Source organism: Trichosurus vulpecula, chromosome 7, assembly GCF_011100635.1.
Source record: "Trichosurus vulpecula isolate mTriVul1 chromosome 7, mTriVul1.pri, whole genome shotgun sequence".
In the NCBI taxonomy this organism is placed as follows: domain Eukaryota; kingdom Metazoa; phylum Chordata; class Mammalia; order Diprotodontia; family Phalangeridae; genus Trichosurus; species Trichosurus vulpecula.
The window spans coordinates 235,791,973-235,811,605 of record NC_050579.1 but is presented as its reverse complement, the minus strand read 5'-3'; the positions used below and the strand labels follow the sequence as shown (position 1 = coordinate 235,811,605).

At 42.6% G+C, this 19,633-nt stretch overlaps 1 protein-coding gene across 1 annotated transcript in view; it reads right to left on the bottom strand.

Moving 5' to 3' along the window:
* Positions 1-17,796, bottom strand: part of TNFRSF21 (TNF receptor superfamily member 21) — a 112,022-nt gene extending 94,226 nt beyond the window's left edge. Inside the window, exon 1 of the mRNA XM_036766676.1 lies at positions 17,209-17,796. Coding sequence (XP_036622571.1) covers positions 17,209-17,325 — 117 coding nt within the window. The 5' untranslated portion in view covers positions 17,326-17,796. The remainder of the gene's footprint in view (positions 1-17,208) is intronic.
* Between the last annotated feature and the right edge of the window lie 1,837 nt (positions 17,797-19,633).

Below are 19,633 nucleotides of genomic sequence, written 5' to 3'. Positions count from 1 at the left end.
ACACGCTTACTAGCTGTGTGACCTTAGGCAAGTCACTTAACCCCAATTGGCCTGCCTTCCCCACTTGGGAAAAAAAGAAAAGAAAATAGAGAGGATATATTAACTTATTCTTCCTCATAGAAGATGTTTACTATTGAGATTGCAACAAAAATAAGTTTATGCAGAGGTCAAATAGAAATCATCCTCTGGCCTAGTCTACATCCACATTACTATCTAGCAACTATCCCTTAGCACTCCCAAAGTAGAACAGGCCCAAGTTTCCACCTGCCAAGACTATTGTCAGTCTAACTCCGTCTTCTCCTTATGTCAATCAGACCACTGCCAGAATGTCTTCCCAAAATACAAATGTCATATTATTCTCTTGCTCAGCAACCTTCAGTGGCTCCCCAGTCACATTATTTAGTCAATTTCTCAGTCTGGTATTTAAATCCCTCTACAATCAGGTGCCAACTTCCCTTTATAGACTTTTTCACATTCACATACTATTATGCTTTGGCCAAATTCCTTATTCATCATTCTCCAAATTCATCACCCCTTTACACATGTACACACACACATACACACACACACACACACACACACACACACACATACACCCAAGTACTTTTGCTTACATTGTCTCTAAGGCCTAGAATAACATACCCTCACCACCCCTTCTCTAGATATTGAAATCATTGCAGGTCTAGGACTAGTGCCAACTCCTCCAGGAAGACTTCCCAGATCCTCCATCTCCAGTCAAAAGTGACCTCTCTCTTTGAATCTCAAATTGCACATTGGCTAAATCACTCCTATGTACTTATCACATTCTATTTTAGACTATACAGAGGGACATATATAGAGACATATAGATATAGATATCCCAGTCACCTCCTATGCTAAACTGTGAGCTATTAGAATGAGGTCATCTTTGTATTCTCAGTGAATACTTTGCATGCAGTAGCATGGTGCATAATGAGCATAGTGTACAGGACTTGTCAGAAAGATCTGAGCTCCAACCTCGGCTAGATACTTACTAGCTGTGTGACTCTCTGAAATGTCATTTAAGTTCTATGAGTCACAGTTTCTACATAAATTTAGTAGGGATAATGACAGTATTTAACTATGCAAAGTGCTTCTCAAACTTTAAAGTGCTTTAGAAGTATCAGCTATTATTATAGCTCAGGTTAACATAAATAAAAATAAACAGCTTAATAAAATGTTCATTTAATTGTTATATGACCCTCCTACTACCATTCTTCATTAAAGGAAAATGCCAGTGTCATAATTATGCACCTCTGGAGCTTCCACAAGTTGTCTTTTCTACCAAGACAAATTTAACCAAGATAAAAATGCGGGTAGCCTGTCTGGAGTTTTATTTTTTGTTATATTTCATTTTGTTTGCTTCTTTTCTTCAATTAGGAAAATTGGGAGAGATGAAGAGGAAAGGTTCAATGATGAAAGTTGCTCCAGATCATATGCTGATTAACAGCTATGTTATATAAACCCAGACAACTCTACCTCTTCCATTTCCTGCCATACCCTGGGTGGAGGAAAAGGGAGGGGAATTGACAAATGAAAAAAGAGATAGAGGAGGAATGATCTAAGAAAAAAGAGAAGGAGAAAGGAAAAGCACAGAGAAGGAGAGGAGGAGCGATAGAGAAAGGGAGAGACTGGGAGTGAATGGAGGAAGAAGAGGGAAGAAGAGATAAGGAAGGAGATGGGGAGAAGAGGGGGAAGAGAGAGGGGAAAAGAGAGAGAGAGGGAGGAGAAGAGATGGGAGAGGGGAGAGGAGAGAGTGGGGAGACAGAGGAGGGGGAAGTGGGAAAGGGGGAATGAAACAGAGGATAAGGAGAGAGAAAAAAAGAAGGGAGGGAAGGGAAATGGGAAAGGGAGTGGGGAAAGAAGGGAGACAGGGGGTGAAGAGGGAGAGACAGGAGGAGACAGGAGGTTGGTGGCGGGGAGACAGGGAAAGAGGGAGAGGGAGATGCCTTCTGTTGCTAGGTAAAAAACAGTGTCTAGTCTGGTGAAGGCTGAGACAGAGGATGCCAAGGCTTGATCGTGCTGACTGTAGGATCCTGAAGGAATGGGGGGAGGGAAGAACATGAGGGAGAGCAAAGCAAAGGAATTTAAGCATACGCTGTTGTTTCTCTCACTTAAATCTGCAATGCAGAGAATTGAGAGTCAATTCAGCATAAACCTGGGCACCTGTGACATGCAAAAGATGTTGTTTCAGAATAAATCTTCCAATCCTGCTTGATTTCAGAAATAGATTATTTATTCCCCAAATATCTGTGAAGTGCCTACCATGAGCAAAGTATTGTGCCAGGCCTTTGGGGGGAGAGGAGGCAAGGGGTAGCATAGTACACTGTACTGGGAATCAAAATACCTGGGGGTTTGAACCCCAACTCGACTACCATCCTGGTGAACTGGGATAAGTAATTTCCTCTCTCTGACCCTCTATTTGTCTATAAAATGAGAGCCTAGGATTCCATGATGTTCAAGTTCCCTACCATCTGGGGCAGTCTATGACATGCCACTTTTTCTTCTTTTTATCCATCATGATTCTCCCTAGATAATAAGCTCTTAGAAGCCAAGGGCCCTCAGCCATCTTTTCTATCCCCTCAATCCGTAGAATATAGTGCTCACTTAAATGAAAACAGTACCTTACATTCTATTCACATAATCACACTACTTCATAGGGTAGTTTTGGGGAAGTCACTCTTTGTAAACCTTCAATCTCTACATAAAAAGAAAGGAGACAAGAGGAAGGTCAAGTAGATGGTACAGTGGATAGGGAGTTCCAGGCCTGGAGTCAGGAAGATCTGAGTTCAAATCCAGCCTCAGACACTTACTAGCTGTGTGACCCTGGGCAAGTTACTTAACCCTGTTTGCCTTAGTTTCCTCATCTGTAAAAAGAAAATCAGGTAGAGAAGGAAATGGCAAACTACTCCAGTGCCTTTGCCAAGAAGACCTCAGATGGGATCACGAAGAGCTCTACATGACTGAAATGGAGCACCAAGAGAACAAGCATTTATGTAGCACCTACTGTATGCACTGTGCTAAGCACTTTACAAATATTATCTCATTTCATCCTCCCAAGAACCCTGCAAGGTAGGCAATGTTATTATCCCCATTTTACAGTTGAGGAAACTGAGGTAAACAAAGGTTAAGTGACCTGCCCAGGGTTACTAGTTAAGTGTCTGAATCTGGATTTGAACCCAGATTTTCCAGACTCCAGAGTCAACATTCTACTCACTGCACCACCTAGGTGCCTCAGCATAAATCTGTGTGTGTGTTTTTTTTAACTCTACTCATCTGTTCAGAGTCCACAGCATATTGGATAGAGAGCGTGTCTCAGAGTAAAAAATACCTGGGTTCAAGTTGTACCTCTGTGTGTGACCCTGGGCAAATCACATAACTCTTAATGCAACTCCAAGCAACTCTGTAAGACTATAAAGTAAATGAAAAAATGGCTCATCTGAATGAATAGAGGAAGTTTCTTCAGCATGGGCAGTTGAAGATGCAATCTCACAGGATCCGAAGAATGAATGCCAAGAATTGGTCTCATGTATTTGAATGCACACTATTTGGAAGTTATAATTATACATAATAAGGTAACTGGTTCTAGCCCAATAGAAAAATGCGGGGCAAGTGAACTAATCAGGACTTCGTTGTATCAGTGAAATTAGAAACATAGATTTAAAACTAGATAGACCTCAAGATCAAGCTGTTGCAACCCTCTCATTTTACAGATAAAGAAACTGAGGCCCATGAAGCTTAAGTGACTCACCCAAGAGCTGGGATGGGGTTATGATAGGGTAGTGGTGACTTTGGACTAGGCAGGAAGCAATTACTGATGTAATCTGAGGATCGAGAGTCCTGCCCCAGAAATAAACATATCCTGATCCCCAAATGGGAAGTCCCTAAGGCACTGGATTTAGGCTCCAGTGTCCTGGGTTTGAATCCTACTACTGCCAGGGTGGATGCAATTTTCTCATAAGGTTGTGAGCTCCTATTGCCTCTTTTTGTATCCCCTAGGAACTAAGCACATTGTAGGTGCTTAATAAATGTTTATTGACTCACTGACTGGCTCATTCTTCCATTATGTGTAATCTCATTCCTTTTTATTCTCTAAGGGCCAAGAGTTCTCCCTCAAAATGTAAATAAATTGGGTTAGGGGTAGGTGGGGCACCCAGAGTTTTCTAGTAGTCATCACCTTAATTGGATGAGAGTGAACAGAAAGATCCCATCTTCAGGAAGGACAGCATGGAGGGGAAGGGGCAGGTCAAAAGAGAGAAGAGTAAAAACAGGGGAAGGAAAGGCATAGAAGCCTAGGATATACTTTGCCTACCTCAAAAAATTTTTCCTGAGTCCAAGCATAAGTGGTGCAAAGTACAAGAAGTTGTAGAATTCTGAGAGAAGAAGCCGGTAGCTGAGTGAGCCCCAACAGGGCTAAGCACAAGCCCTGAAATCAGAGGATCATAAAGGGCTGAGGGTCTGATCTTAGAGATCTCTTCTATTTTACAGATGTAGAAACCAAGACCCAGAGAGAAAAAGTGATTTGCTCATGGTAACACAAACCTAATTCAATGATGGCTTAGAATAAGCCAAGCATAAATTTTATAGGTACTTCCCCCATTCCCTAGTTTATAGGACAGGGGTGGGGAATCTGTGGCCTTCTAGGTCCTTGGGTGCAGCCTTTTGACTGAGTCCAAGTTTTACAGAACAAATCCTTTTATTAAGGGAATTTGTTCTATAAAGTTTAGATTCAGTCAAAGGGCCCATACTTGAGGACCTAAAGGGCCACATGTGGCCTTGAAGTTGCAAGTTCCCCACCCCTGCTTTAGGATATGTTTACTTAAGATATATATTGATATAACCATGGTAAGGCTGGCCCTGCCTTAACTAAGGAAATTGAAAGGAATTTTAAGATTTTAAAATAAGAAACAATCTTAGAAACCACCTACTAGCCCAACTCCTTCATTTTACAAATGTAGAAACTGAGACCAAGAGAGAAATGATTTGCCTGTAAGTCATAAAGGACCAAGTGGTGGGTCCCTCATACATGATCATACATAGGTGCCTACCTGAGAGGGTCTTTATGACAAAGGGGTGGGGGAGAGAGTGTGAGAATATAATAAGTTATATAAGAAAAGGAAAGGAGGGGAGGAGGGAAAGATCACCAAAACATTTTACATAGGAGGCCAGAGTGGAATTTAAAGGGGAATACAGACAAGCCGGCTAACATTGGTACCACCATGTTTCATTTAATGTATATTTAAAGGGACAAGCTATATGTAGGAGATTCGCTAGTTTTAAGTACAATCTCCATTTTCTGGCCTTTGTGTATGGAAATGTGTGTATTTGCTGATTTTCTAGTTCGTAATAAAAAAATATTAAAGGAAAAAAAAAATAAAGGACCAAGTGGGAAGACCAGGACCAGAACGCCAGTATCCTGACTCCCAAGTTTTGCCATGCCCTGGATAACTAGCAAGATATTCTGTCTCTAACTAAAGCCCCATTTCCATCTCTTCCCAGTTAGTTTAAGTTATCTTTCCATACATCACTTCACAGGCAACTTTAAAAGTGCAAATATCATCAAAAACTATAAAAGTTTGCACAAATTCATTCACTATGGACCTGAGATTCTAAATTCTTGTTCTTATTTCTGACTGCTAGATTTCAACCTAGGAACATACATTGAGAGGTGGAAGGGTCCTTAAAAGGTGATCAAATCCAACCCCATCCTTTTACATAGGAGGATTTTACGTGCAGAGGCTAGAGAGTACCATTCGGAGAGCAGTGAGATTCACTCACCTGTTATGTCTGTCCCCTGCATCATCACAAAATCCCTGGCTTATCCTCAAATCCTGTCTCACTTCACTAACTCTCCCACATCCTTCTACTCGATGGCTAAGCCCTGCAGGACAGATGTCAAACAATACCCCAAATATGAGGATATTGCATTGTTAGGGTACGAAGTCAAGTCTATCAATATCCCAGGGAAAATAATTAATAGGAGCATAGGATTAGAGCTGAAAAAGATCTTAAGAGTACATCTAGTCCAAGCCCCTCCATTTACAGCTCCGGAAACTGAGGCTAAGAGAGGTAACCCAACTTGTACAAAGTCACACAGGAAATCAGTGGCAGAACCAGGATTCCAACCCAGATCATCTACTACAAAGCGAAGTCTCTTACTACTGTACCCCAATACCAGTGGCTTCAGTAATGCTTGCTATATTCACTCTCTTCTATCCCTATCACCAACCTCCATCTTACACCCCAGCCCCTCAAGGACCTCTTGTCTTGTCAAAGACCTCTTGATCGTGTAATCTTCCAGTTGGCAGGTGGAAAAGCTATATTTTAAAACTCTGGTTAAGTGGATGTTGAAACCTAGCCTCATCTTAAAACTACATACAGACACCTCACATGTGAGTACCAGAGTCACACCAGTTTCTAAGCACTTTAACAGAGCCTGGAATAAAAAAGTTAGGAGATAGATAGACAGACAGACAGATAGATAGATAGACAAACAGACAGACAGATAGACATATAGACAGACAGACAGAGAGATCGATAGACAGACAGATTGATAGACAGACAGACAGATCGATAGACAGACAGACAGACAGACAGATAGATAGATAGAGATGTCCCAATGTCATATCCCTCCCAAGGCCCCAATTCCTCTGCTAAGTGACAAAAGACAAATGTTTTGTAACTAGATTGCTCAGCAGAAGTCAATTCACACCATTACTCACTAAGCAAATATTTTTCAAAATGACCCAAGGTGCAGGAGAGAGCATCCCCATCTAGTCCCCATTTAGAACATTTCAGTTTGTAGGAGTATCTTTCCATTTCTTACAGTGGCACCATCTCTCATCAGAAAACATGCCACTGGAAAAGGCTGGCAGGCAAAATCCCTCCTGCTTTCTCCCCTCCCAAAAGGGACATACAGCAGTTATTTTTTAGTTTGGAACAGAAGAACTTTGGCTAAAACCTGCCAGTAATGTCACAAAGCAGTGCAGCTGTTTCCTGATCTGTAACTGATGGGACTGAAGTAGATGGCCTCTCAGGTAGGTACCTTCTGGCTCTAAGTTCATGATTTTAAGTGGATAGGGCTTATGAAAATAATCTTTCTACTTCTACAAAAGCTCTTTGATTCTCCAAAGTGGGGGGAAAAACCTACCACCAGGGAAAACACATTAACTTTTCAGATACATCTCTGGGGGCCTGTTTTGAAGAAGGATGTTTCCATATCTACCTTCACTAGGGTACCTGTGTCCATCCCTCATATATGCCTAACCCCCACTTCACACTTTAGATTAGGTCACATATTGTAAGGCAGAGACAGTCAACCAAGTCATTTCAGCAGCACTGCTCAAGACCGTAGAGCTGGAAGTGACTTTATTTGTTTGTGAGACTACGGTTCCCTATCTCACCCATATTAGAAGTGCATCATGGACCCAATCCCACAGCAGGTTGGCATGGAAGCTTCAAACTACTTCATTCTTCTGCCCTGGGACTATTCATACCCCCTAAAGAAGCCCAATTGCAGATTGGGCATGTCTCACTCCTCTCCAGCCCAGACTTTCCCTATCATGGCCCCACACCAGGTACCTTCATTCCCTACTCTACCCCTTTACAGCTGCTTTTTATGATCAGTCTTCTCTCATTAGAATATAAGTTCTTTGAGGGCAGAGACTGTCTTTCTGCTTATATTTGTATTCTCAGCACTTGGCACAATGCCTGGCACGTCATAAGCACTTAGTATTTGTTGACTGTAGTTTTAGGCAGCCTGGTGGCCTCCCCTTTCCTGGGGGCTCACCATAGCAGTGGCTTACTAGACCAAACTATGGGATTAGCTTTATCCAAACTGCAGCTCAGAATTCCCAGCTCCAAGTGATCCACCAGACTTAGCCTCCCCAGCATCATGGACTATAGGCATGTACCGCCATGTCTAGAAGATGGAACATTTAATGCCTGCCAACACAAAAGCCTATTGCCAGAGGCTCCTTTCCTTCATAGACTCTACCCAAGCTCAGTCATCATGGACTCATGATGGGAAAGGGAAGGAAGCAGGTAAAGGGAACAAATGTGGCAGCATTTGAAGCCAGCTTAAGACTCCTGTTTATTTTATCGTGTTTGCCAAACACAAACATTGAGGGCAAGGCCAGTACTTACACATGGATGAAAAATGAATGGGGGATTCATTCCTCTATCCAGAATGAATCAAAAGGTCTGCAGCTGCAGCAACAGAACCCTGCTCCCATGTAAGCCCACTTTGGACATAGGACTTTCTAGCCTTCTAGTTCCCGCATTCCCCTCAGGGTAAAATGTTGCATCCATTAGTTTAGGTTAGGCCTGCCTTGGAAAATTTAGGCATTTCCTCAGGGCAAGAGAAGAGACCCTTTCCAAGGGTCGAGAAGAGAGAAAAGGGGGAGGGGGCTTCATTATTTGCCAGCAAAGCTGCATGGGGAATAAACATCTTGGGAACGGGCCCAGTCTCCCTGTGTAAAAGTCCAAAGCTTTCTTAGTGCCTAATGGAAAGGAATCAGCATTACAGTGATCACTCAGAAAATTCACTCGTTTCATATTGGCAGTTGAAAAGTCTGATGATGAATCTGGTCGTCTAGTTTAATGGGCTTAAAAAAACCAATTTGATTATGCCAATTATAGCATGGGTTCCTACAAAGTTCCACTTGAATGCAAAACCACCAAACTTCTTATGAAGTCAAAGGGATTTACCACTTCTGCCCTCTAGCACAGTGATTTACAAGAACTGGCTACCAAGCTATTAAGCTTAATGCCTTCTGTGCTTTCTGGGAAGCCAGAATGGTGCAGAAGAAATAGCATCCTACTTGGGGAAGAAATAAACATGTATATCTTGCTTCCTAGGAGCGAAGCACCATGCTAAGTGCTTTACAAATATTACCTCATTCCATCCTCAAAACCACCTGATGAGGTAGATGCTGTTATTATATGCATTTTCCAGGTAAGGAAACTGAGGTTGAGTGACTTGCCCAGCATCACACAACTGGCAAGTGTCTGAGGCCAGATTTATGCTTGGGTCTGGCTCTTCCTGACTCCGGGCCCATTGCTCCACACACACACACACACACACACACACACACACATACGTTTATATATACATATATGTGAGTTGTCACTATTGTTATTAATGACAACACAAGTCTATCTATAAGGAAGAGAGGGCTTTGAAAAATGGCAAAGCACTACATAAATATAAATTATTTATGCAGCTGAGAAGATTGTTCAGTCATTTTCATTTATGTCCAACTCTTCATGACCTTATTTGGGGTTTTCTTGGCAAAGATATTGGAGTGGTTCGCTATGTCCTTCTGCAGCACATTTGACAGATGAGGAAACTGAGGCAAACAAGGTTAAGTGACTTGTCCAGGGTCACACAGCTAGTAAGTATCTGAGGTTGGATTTGAACTCAGATCTTTACAGATGAGGAAACCAAGGCACACAGGGTTAAGTGACTTGACCAGTCACACAGCTAGTAAGTGTCTGAGGCCAGATTTGAACTCAAGAAGTCCTGTCTCCAGGCCCAGTGCTCTATCCAATGTGCCACTTAGCTGCCCCAGCTGAAAAGATAACATGATACATATTGGAAAGAGTGAAAGATTTAGGAGTTGGGGACCTGAGTTCAAATCCCACCTCTTATATGTCAGACATTTAACCTCTTTACTTGAATTTCCTCATCAGTAAAATGGGGATAGTAATGCTCATGTTACCTACCTCACAAAAGTTTTGTGAGGCTCAAATGAAATACTATACATAAAATGCTTGGCAAACTTTAAAGCGCGATATCTGTTAATTGCTTGGTCATAATGAGATCTGTTGCATAGTGTATGATGTAGGACAGGGCACTGCTGCTTAACAGTTTGACCCTGGGTATCTCAATGCATTTCTCTGGCCCCAAGTCACCTCATTTCTTATCCAAGTTTTACAGATAACCAATCATCTTACATTATAAATCAAAGGCTCACAGAGGTGAAATGACTTAAGCTGCCCAAGGTCACGCAGGTAACAAGTAACAGAGAAGGGATTCGATCTTGGGTCTTGTGAGTCCAAGTTGAGCACTCATTTCCAGGCACCATGTTGTCTAATTATTTTGTATGATAAATTTATAATAGACAAACAGCTTTCACATATTCTCTTTCATATGACTCTCCTAATACTACAAGGCGGTGGGATGAGTATTATATCCATTTTTGCATATGAGGAAACTGAGGCTTAGAGGTTCAGGGACTTATCCAAGATCACCAGTGACTGATAGTCATGTTTTCCAAGTTCAGCACTATTTCCAGAATGAATACCGTGTTGTTTCTGGATGACACAAGACGGAGAAGTTACAGTACTTTGAAAAATATAAAACATTTCATATTGATTTGCTGAACACCAGCTGTTTCCCCTTCAGACGCCAATAGAATGTTAAGTTCCTTGAGGACAAAGTCTATTTCATTTTTTTTTCTTACCAGCTTAAGTGCCTAATAATGTTTGACACACAGTAGGTACTTGATAAATGCTTGTCACATAAACAAAATAAATATCACACACACCTAAAATTTGGGTGGTATTATTTTATTATTTTTGTTACATTTTTTTCTTCTTGGAGAAGCCACAAGGCTATCACATATTTTGGTTAGTCTGGGGGAATGAACCTTGGTTTGGAGTCTTCACTCTGGCACTAGTTATGTGACCTTGAATAAGTCATTTCACAAGTTCACTATGAACTGATGCAGTATGAAATAAGAACTCAGAGAACAATTTATACAATGACCACAATGATGTAAAGAGAGACAATTTTGAAAGATTCTGGAATTCTAGTCCAAAGATTGTGGTCATTTATGACTTCAGAGGACTGATGATGAAGCATGCCTCCCACCTCCTAGAAGACAGGTGACTACAGATGCAGAATGAGGCATGCATTTTTAGACACATTCTGTTAGTGTGCTTTGATAGACTATACTTACTTGATTCACAGAATGACTTCTACTGAGGTCATAGGTCATCTATTCAAAAATGGAAAGCACCTCACAGAACCTCTAGGTCAACCTCTTCACATTACAGATAAGGAAACTGAGGCCCAGGAAGGTTCAATGACTTGCCTAAGGTCACAAAGAGTAACACAGGTGAGATTTGAACCCAGGTTTTCTTACTTTGGGCATAGTGGATAGAACACCAGGATTGGAGTCAAGAGGACCTGAGTTAAAATTCAGCCTCAGATACTTACTGGCTGTGTGACCCTGGGCAAGGCACTTAACCCGCTTTGCCTCAGTTTCTTCATCTGTAAAATGATTTGGAGAAAGAAATGGCACTCTGCTTCAGCATTCTGGCCAAGAAAAGCACAAATGGGATCACAAAGAGTCAGATAAGACTGAAAAGACTAAGCAATGGTCATTCCTTGCTTTAGAGCCCCAGTGTTCTTTCCATTGAGGGGGAAGAAACAGGAGACAAAAAGGAAAAAGAAGAGGAAGAGAAAGAGAGAGGAAAGACAAAGAAAAGGAAAGTGAGAAAGAGAAATGCCAAGAAACAAAGAAAAAAGAAAAACCTTCAATAAAACATTTTTTAAAAGTTCAGAGACACAAATAGAGCAATTCTGTTACTATCCTGTCAAGTTTAATATTTTTTTAAAAAAGATATTTGATAGAAGTTTTCACCTTTTCATACACTTTTTTTTGCTTTTCATATTTCAGAGTGTTTGTTAATTTGTTAAGTTTGCTAAATTCATAATAAAAGAAAAAAAGTTTTTGTAATCCCATCACTTCTTTAGCAAACTGGTCTAGATAACTTTTAAGGCTCTTCCCAGCTCTGATACTTTAAGATCATCTGGTTAGAACACACAGAAAAGAGGCAGCCTACCCTCAGCCTTTTAACAATTCAGATCCTGGATATGACGTTAATGATGGCCTCTTCCAAGCTTATCAATGAATCTGACAAGGAGCCTTGTATGAGAAGGTACTCCCTCTTGACAAATGGGCATCCTGAGGTACAGAGATGCTAGGTAATCAACCCCATTAAAAGAGAGCAAACTCATTGGGGGTTGGGGTGGGGTTCAGGTTTTAAGGTCTTATAATTACACTTGCTATTTTCTACCAAGTTCAAAGTTTGGTAGCCACTGATAGCAAAGTAAAGTATTTTCATTTTAAATTGATCAAATGGATTTAAATTCAAATTTAAATTAAATTAAAATCAAAATGATTTAAATTGACTAAAGTTTCTAAGACTTCCTGACCCTTTTCATTATTGGAAGCAGTGTGGTACAGGGGAAAGAACACAGGTATTGGAGTCAAAGGATTTGTGTTCGAATTCCACCTCTGAAGCTTACTACCTGAGTAATCTTGAACAAAACAACTAACCTCCTTTGGTCTCAGTTTCTTCATCTGTAAGGTGAAGGAGCTGGGACTAGATGGCCACTGAGGTCCCTTCTAGCTTTAGATCTGTGATGTCATGGGTCCTTCTCAAGCCTACCTTATCTGACTCATTTCAAGATAAGCTCCTGGAGATCAATGAACAGGTCCTGCTCCTGTTGTGTCATACTTGGCACTAAGGTCACATTGAACACCTAAATGCCAGCAGAAACTCACAAGTCTTGTTTGTCCTTTCTCCCGAGTTACAGGAGAAACAATCATGATGGTGGAAAAGGCATTAGACTAAAGAGTCACTCATTTCAACAGCTGTTATTAGTCAACTGCTGTGTGCAAGGCACAGTGCTAGGTCCCCTGAGCTTACAGGAGCTTACAATCTAAGCGAAGCTCATGGGAAAGGCAGATAGTTGGAAGTAAATGTGACTTTGGTCTCAAAGGGATGTGAGTTCCAATACTTTTGTGATATTGAGCAAGGCACTTGAGCTGTCTCAGTTTCTCATCTAGATAATGAAAGTCTAGAGTCCTCTCTGTATTTGCCAAATTCTGGCTTATCATAATATCTTAGCATATAAATGCAGAAAGATACATACAAATGAGAAAGTAGAGGATGGAACCATCACTTTGAGTAGGGGCAGGAGGAGGAAGAGACAGAGGACTCTAAGTAGGATGTGTCTTACAGCTTCAAAAAAATTTTTAATGCAATATAAGCTCAGAAACTTAGCACTGAACATCACTATAAAAATAAACTTGCATATTAACCATTTACATTTCTGTTATTACTCTATGCATTGAAATTATCATAGCAACGTTTCAGTCACTACTCCTACTCAAAACTTAACACATAGACTCTGTTTGGTGTTTAATTTTTTTCCAGTAGTGTACAGATACGTCGATTTAATATAAACACAGGTGGCAAGACAGACAGATCTTCCCAATGAGACACTTGGTGAAATTCATATTTTTGTTACCCAAAAAGCCAACCTGTGCTCCAGGGTCTCTTCCCTTCTCCCCCATCAAGACCTGGTAAATATAAAATTGCTCTTTAAAAATAGTCTAAAGCATTCTCCTCCTCCTTTAGCTATTATGTTGTCATTTTTAAAAGTTAAGGCACTTTGTTAGAAACATGAAAATATCATCCTTGTGGCAGCTAGTTAGCACACTGGATAGAGTGCTAGGTCTAGAGCCAGACTCATCTTCCCAAGTTCAAATCCAGTCTCGGACCCTTACTAGCTGTGTGACCCTGGGCAAGTCACTTAACACTGTTTCCTTCAGTTTCTTCATCTGTAAAATGAGCTGGACAAGGAAATGGCAAAACACTCCAGCATCTTTACCAAGAAAACCCCAAATGGGGCGATGAAGAGTCAGACACAACCGAAATGACCAAACAGCACTGAGTAACAAATAAATAAATAAATGAATAGATGGATGGATGGATGGATGGATAGATGAATGAATGAATAAATGAAGGCAGCTGAAAATAGGATATAGTGGATAGAGTATGGGATTTGGACTTAAGAGAGTTGAATCTGAACCAATTAACCCAGTTCTTACTACCAAATGATCTTGGGCTAGTCACATCCCTAATCTGGCCTCAGTTTCCTCAACTGTAAAATGAGGGGGTTGAACTAGATTATCAAGGTTCTTCCCAATTCTGTATCTCATTAAAGTCTGGTCAACATGAATTTTAGAATGTTCAAAATAAAGTGACCTTAAAGATTATCTAGTTCAATATTTTCATTTTATAATTAGAAAACTGAGGCCCACACAGATGAAATGATCTGTCCATGGTAGTTTAACTAGTGAGTGGCAGAATCAGAATTAAAATTCAAGTTTTCTTACCCCTGGTCCTTTGCTGTTGTTGTTTTTTTCCTTTATTACTCCACTGAGGAAATATAAACTGTGTGGGCAAATGTTTAAAATCTCTTAAAACTGCAATGAATTGGTGCTAAGTTACAATGTTCTAACTCTGCTACTCTGCGCAATAATTTTACTCATAGATCTGTCAAATCATCATAAAAATAGCAATGAAATAAAGAATATTCACCACTTCAAATTAATATAGTACCTATTATTTAGAAGATATTGAAGAATCAACTGATAAGGGTTCAAACATCAGCTCTGCCACTTGCCACCTGTATGACCTTGAGGGGATGGAATACTGTCTCTTCCAACTCCTAAATCTATGATCTATAGGAGGCAGGCAGTACATGCATGATGATCCTCATCTTACAGACTGGAAAACTAAAGTTCAAAATGCTTTTGTTTCAGAAGTCTCATGCACAATATGTTTTGAACTTTTCAAAGTATCCTCAAGTGGTAGGTTATCCATCAAAAAATTTTGAGGATGCAGTTTTTTGCTTTAAAGATCAGCAAAGTCCTGGTAACTAGGAGGACAGAAATGTCTTGCCCACAACTAAGAAAACCAGGAGGGGAACAGAAAAGACTTCACTCAGAATTTAAATGTAGTTCCTTGAAAACTGCCATGCTCAGTCTTCCTGACATTTCAAGTCTGAGAGGACACACCACTACCATTTTAGTGACATGTGAAACCTCTTCCATCGTACTCAATCTGAGAATCAAATATCCCCAAATCGTGGGATTGCTTCCCCCTGCTCCCCCCACCACACTATTTTATAAGTTAGAATGTTAAAGTTGGAAGAGACCTTAGGGGACCTTGTATTCCAAACCTTTTCATTTGCAGAGAAGGAAACTGAGGCCCCCAATGACTCATCCAAGGTCATGAAGTTTTTGAGCAACAGATTCTAAGATCCATGTCACTTGACTCCCAATCCAGTGGCTCTTTTCACTCTAAGACATTATCTTCCCTTGAATTTTAAATACAGCTGATCTTTCACTCTCAAAGTTAAGTAAAAATTCAATAGGCATTTAAGAAAAGGAGAAATATGGTGGGGCAGGGGTGGGGGAGGGGAGAATTACATTATCTTTTCTTTCCTAGTTTAAGTATTTCAAGTGACTTTCACTTGATTTACCTAGAGCCTCATTCAACACCTCCCTAGTTCAGAAACACAGAACTGTCTCCTTGGATCTTTCATTAGCAAACTAAGATTCAAGGAGGTGAGTAAAGTGGGGCCAGCTGAATAATTACATGGAATGAGAGATCTTGTGAAAAGTCAAGCAGAAGTCTGAGAGTACTAAATTCCATCCTTCAGTTGTTTTCCATTGACCAGCACTTTTTTTAAACCCAGCTTCACTGACTGAAACAATTCTGATGCATTTAACCCCGTGCACCAACACAGGTTTCAAAAATGAGAACCTAGAGTTTATCTACCCCAATACGGAAGAGGATAGAAAAGGTTCATTAGGGCTACTAACAGAAAAAAAGTTCTCTCCTTCTCCCCCACCCCCAATTACACACACACCACCGAATGCACTCTACCATAGCAACTGCAAGGATCTAGGATCAAAGCAGCCCATGGTGGCCCAGCTCTGAGCCTTTCAGGAAAAGGAGACAGCAAGACTGCCTCTGCTATAGCAAGGGAAAGACTGCCTTGAAGCCTGACTCTTGTTTTCTAATCCAGGCCAGTAGAGGAAGGGGAGTGAGGGGAGGTGGGGGGGAAGCGACAGTTCTCTGAAACCCTGGCCCCTTGCCCGGAGCTCCCCACTTTCCCTACAGCAAGGGACAAAAGGTAAAGAAATACTAAGAAATGTGGAGATTAATGACTAGGAAAGAGAAGAAATTCATGGATTTGACCTCCAATTCTAGCCCCCTCAACCCTAACCTAACCCATAGCACCCCTTCCCCAGGGTCTCCGAGAGAGGGGAATATGCAGGGTAAAAGCATTCGTTTTCGTACAGGGTTGTTTTGGGGGGGCTGAAGGCAAAGGGCCAAGGTAATTAAGGTCCTAAATCCAGACACGCGCCAGAAGCAGGTGCAGCAGACCGAGGGACTGCACCAGCTTGAAAGAATCCCAGCCCGCTGCCCGTAAATAGGAGGGGAGGGGCGGAAAGCCAACCGGAGAGAGAAGGAAGAGCTCATCTTCCTTTTTGTGTCTCGTTCCCCCTCCCCCTATTCCGAGCTCTAATGCGGTGGCTGGAACTTTATCGGTTCCTTGGGATGGGTCTAAGGTTTTCAGGAGCAGAGAACCAGCCTGAGGTATGGGGGGAGGAGGGAGAAGAAGGCTAGGGCAGGACCCGAGAGAAGACGGGCTGACAGTGGCGCCCTGCTCCGGAATGCAGGGTTCCTATGCACATGGGCGCTCTCTCTCGTTCCTTCTCCTTCCCCTACTGCGGTAGCATCCCGACATGACACTGCAGCTGGAACAAAAGCTGCGGCGGCCGCGCTGCCCGCAGAAGAGCTAGCTCCCACCCCGGCTCCCCGCACCGCAGAATCTGGCCCAGGGGCCCGGGGCACACCTGGGGACCCGGAAGGGAGCGAGGCAGACTTGAAGCTTCTCCGCAGGGAATGGTGGTCAACCTAGGGATGGGCAGTCGGAGATGGCTGCCTAAACCTACACCGCTTAGCTCCCCCCCACCACCCAGTAAAACTGCGTGATTTTTTTTTGCCTTAGTCCCCCAAAGTCCGGCCTGGCAGAGTTCCCCAAAGGGCGGCCCTCCGACCTATTCCCCCGCCTTTGCAGGCCCCCGCCACTCCAGGCTTCCATCCACCCTCATGAATGCATCCTCTCTTCCAGGGCAGGTGTCCTAGGGCCTCATGCCCCGCTGGCCCAGAGGCGCCAGGGCTTGGGATCTGAGAGATTGGGAGGGCGCGTAGGAAGGAGGAAGCCACCCCTCAACGGGTCACCCACACTCTCCGGGCGTTCTATGCCTTTACCGCCTCCGCCTCCCCAATCCCGCCAAGAGCTTCACTTACCAGGAAGAAGGAGCGGGTGATCATTGCGGCTCTGGGTCTGCTGGCGATCCAGCTGGAAGAAGAGGCGAAGCTGGAGCAGCGCCGGCCGGCGGCAGTGCTGCTCGCAGAAGCCCCCATGGATGGTCCGGGGGCTCGCAGAGGAGCCTGTGGCCCGCTGCCCCGCGGCAGCTACACTCCCTAGCTGCCTCTGCCCAGCGCCACATCCACCGCTGTCTCCGGGGCCAGGAGCCCATCTAACTCAGATGCTCCATAGAGACTGCGGCAGGAGAAGAGGTGGAAGAGAGCGGCAGAAGTGGGTTTGGGTGGCTTTCAGCACCTGCCCAGCGGTGCAGCAGCCAAGGGGAGGAGAGGCAGCCGCTGCAGCAGCCGTAGCCTGCCTTTCCTCGCCTCCGAAACCGGCTGCGAATAACCAGGGAGAAGGGCTGGGTGCAGGAGAACGAACGAGCAACTTCCCATAGCGAACCCTCAGTCCAAGGCTAACAACCCCCTCCTCCGCCTCTGAAACCAGCCGGCTAGGGAATGAGCTAGGGCGGCAGCCCGGGCAAAGATACACACGTGGTGGAAGAGAAGGGGGCGGGTGTACTGCCCTTTGTGATGTCACAAAGAGGCGGAGATAAATCCCTTTGTGTAGTTAGAAAGAAGGAGGGTTCCAGGTGTAAAGGGGGGAGGGAAATGTTGCCCCTTGGCGTTCTCTTCGGGAATTACAGCCGAGTTTTCTTAACTAGGGGAATAGATTTGCTAATTTCATGGTGTCTACACACTCCTGCCCCATATTTTCCTCGTAGTTTTCTCTTAGAGTGACTGGGCGGTAAATATTCCACAGAATACATGTCTTGTGCAGGTTACTGGCATTCTGGATGCAACGACATTTAGGAGCAAGGTGGCAAAATGGCCACCTTGTAGTCATGAAAATCTCAGTTCAAATCCTACCTGAGACAAGTCCCAGCTGTGTGAACCTGAGTGAGTCACCTTCTGAGCCCCAGCTTGGTCTGTAATATGAGGATAATAATGTCACCTAACTTACGTAGTTGTGAAAATTAAATAAGAAACACATCGAAAATGCTTTGCAATCCTTAAAACGTTATATAAATGCTAGCTATTATTATTAATACAAAGTATTTCATGGAGGAACTATGCATATACTTTATTTTTAGATTAAATTAAATTGTTACATTTTAAGTTCTGAACTGTCTCCTTCCCTCCCCACCCCAGAAACCTGAGAAGGCTGCCAATTCACACACACACTTATGAATATATGTATATGTATACTGTGCATGTTTATATTTATCACATTTTTCTCTGGAGATAGATGACTTTTTCCTTCATACTTTCTTTGTAGTTCATTTGGGTCTCCCACTGCATCCAGGGCTATCTCCAGTTGTCCTGATCTATATCTTGCCACTGGACCCAGTTGGCTCTGGAGGAGAAAATGAGGCTGGTGACTTTGCACAGCTGTCACTCATTTAAATCCAATTCCCTTGCAAGTCCTGGTATCACCTCCCTGATGTCATGATCCTCTTTAAAAAAAAAGTCAAACAACAATAGTTCATTTGAGTATTTATAATACTTGGAATAACTTAGCCATTCACATTTGTTCTTAGGAAAATATTGCTATTATCTGCATACAATGTTCTCCTGGTTCTGCTTATTTCGCTCTTCATTATTTCATGTGAGTTCTTCCATGTTTTTCTAAAGTCAACTAGCTCATCATTTCTTGCAGCACAGTAGTAATAGCCCACATGCATATACTTTAAAGAGAAGCTCTGCTTTGGGGGAAAGAATATAACTGTGTGTGGAGCTCAACTTGGAGCTGGTCTCAGTAAAACTAAGTGGATATGGAATACGGCAAGAGGAAGTAACTGACTAGCCTTGTGACATTCGGCAAATCACTTCTCTTTGCTGGAGTTTCTATGTTTCTTCAACAATGAGATGGCACTGAATGATCTCTCAAGATTCTTTCCAACTCAACCATTCAGATATTCTGTGACTAACGATATTGTTTACACCTCCATAGATTCTTATGATTGTTAGAGACCACGTCTATGCAAAACATGTTATAATAATGGCATCCCAGCAGTCAGCATGGAGCATAGAAACATAAGGGCAACTTTGGGGAGGGGAGTGACCTCCAAAATAGAGTAATATGCCCTGCCTTTTCTGGTACTGTAGGGTTGTTTCTGATACTACAATCTTGGTTCATAGTGTCATAGATTTAGAAGTGAAAGGTACCTTAGAGGCCATTTATTCCAATCGTACATTGTATAAATGAGGAAATTGGGGCCAAGAGAGATGCAGGGACTTCTCCAAGATTAGAGGAAGTAAGGGGCAGAACAGGGTCCTCTGAGACCTTAAATCCAGTGCTTTGTCCCTTGATTCTTCCCTGTCTTGGTCAGAAATAACCCTGGGATCCATCTTAGTATTTCAC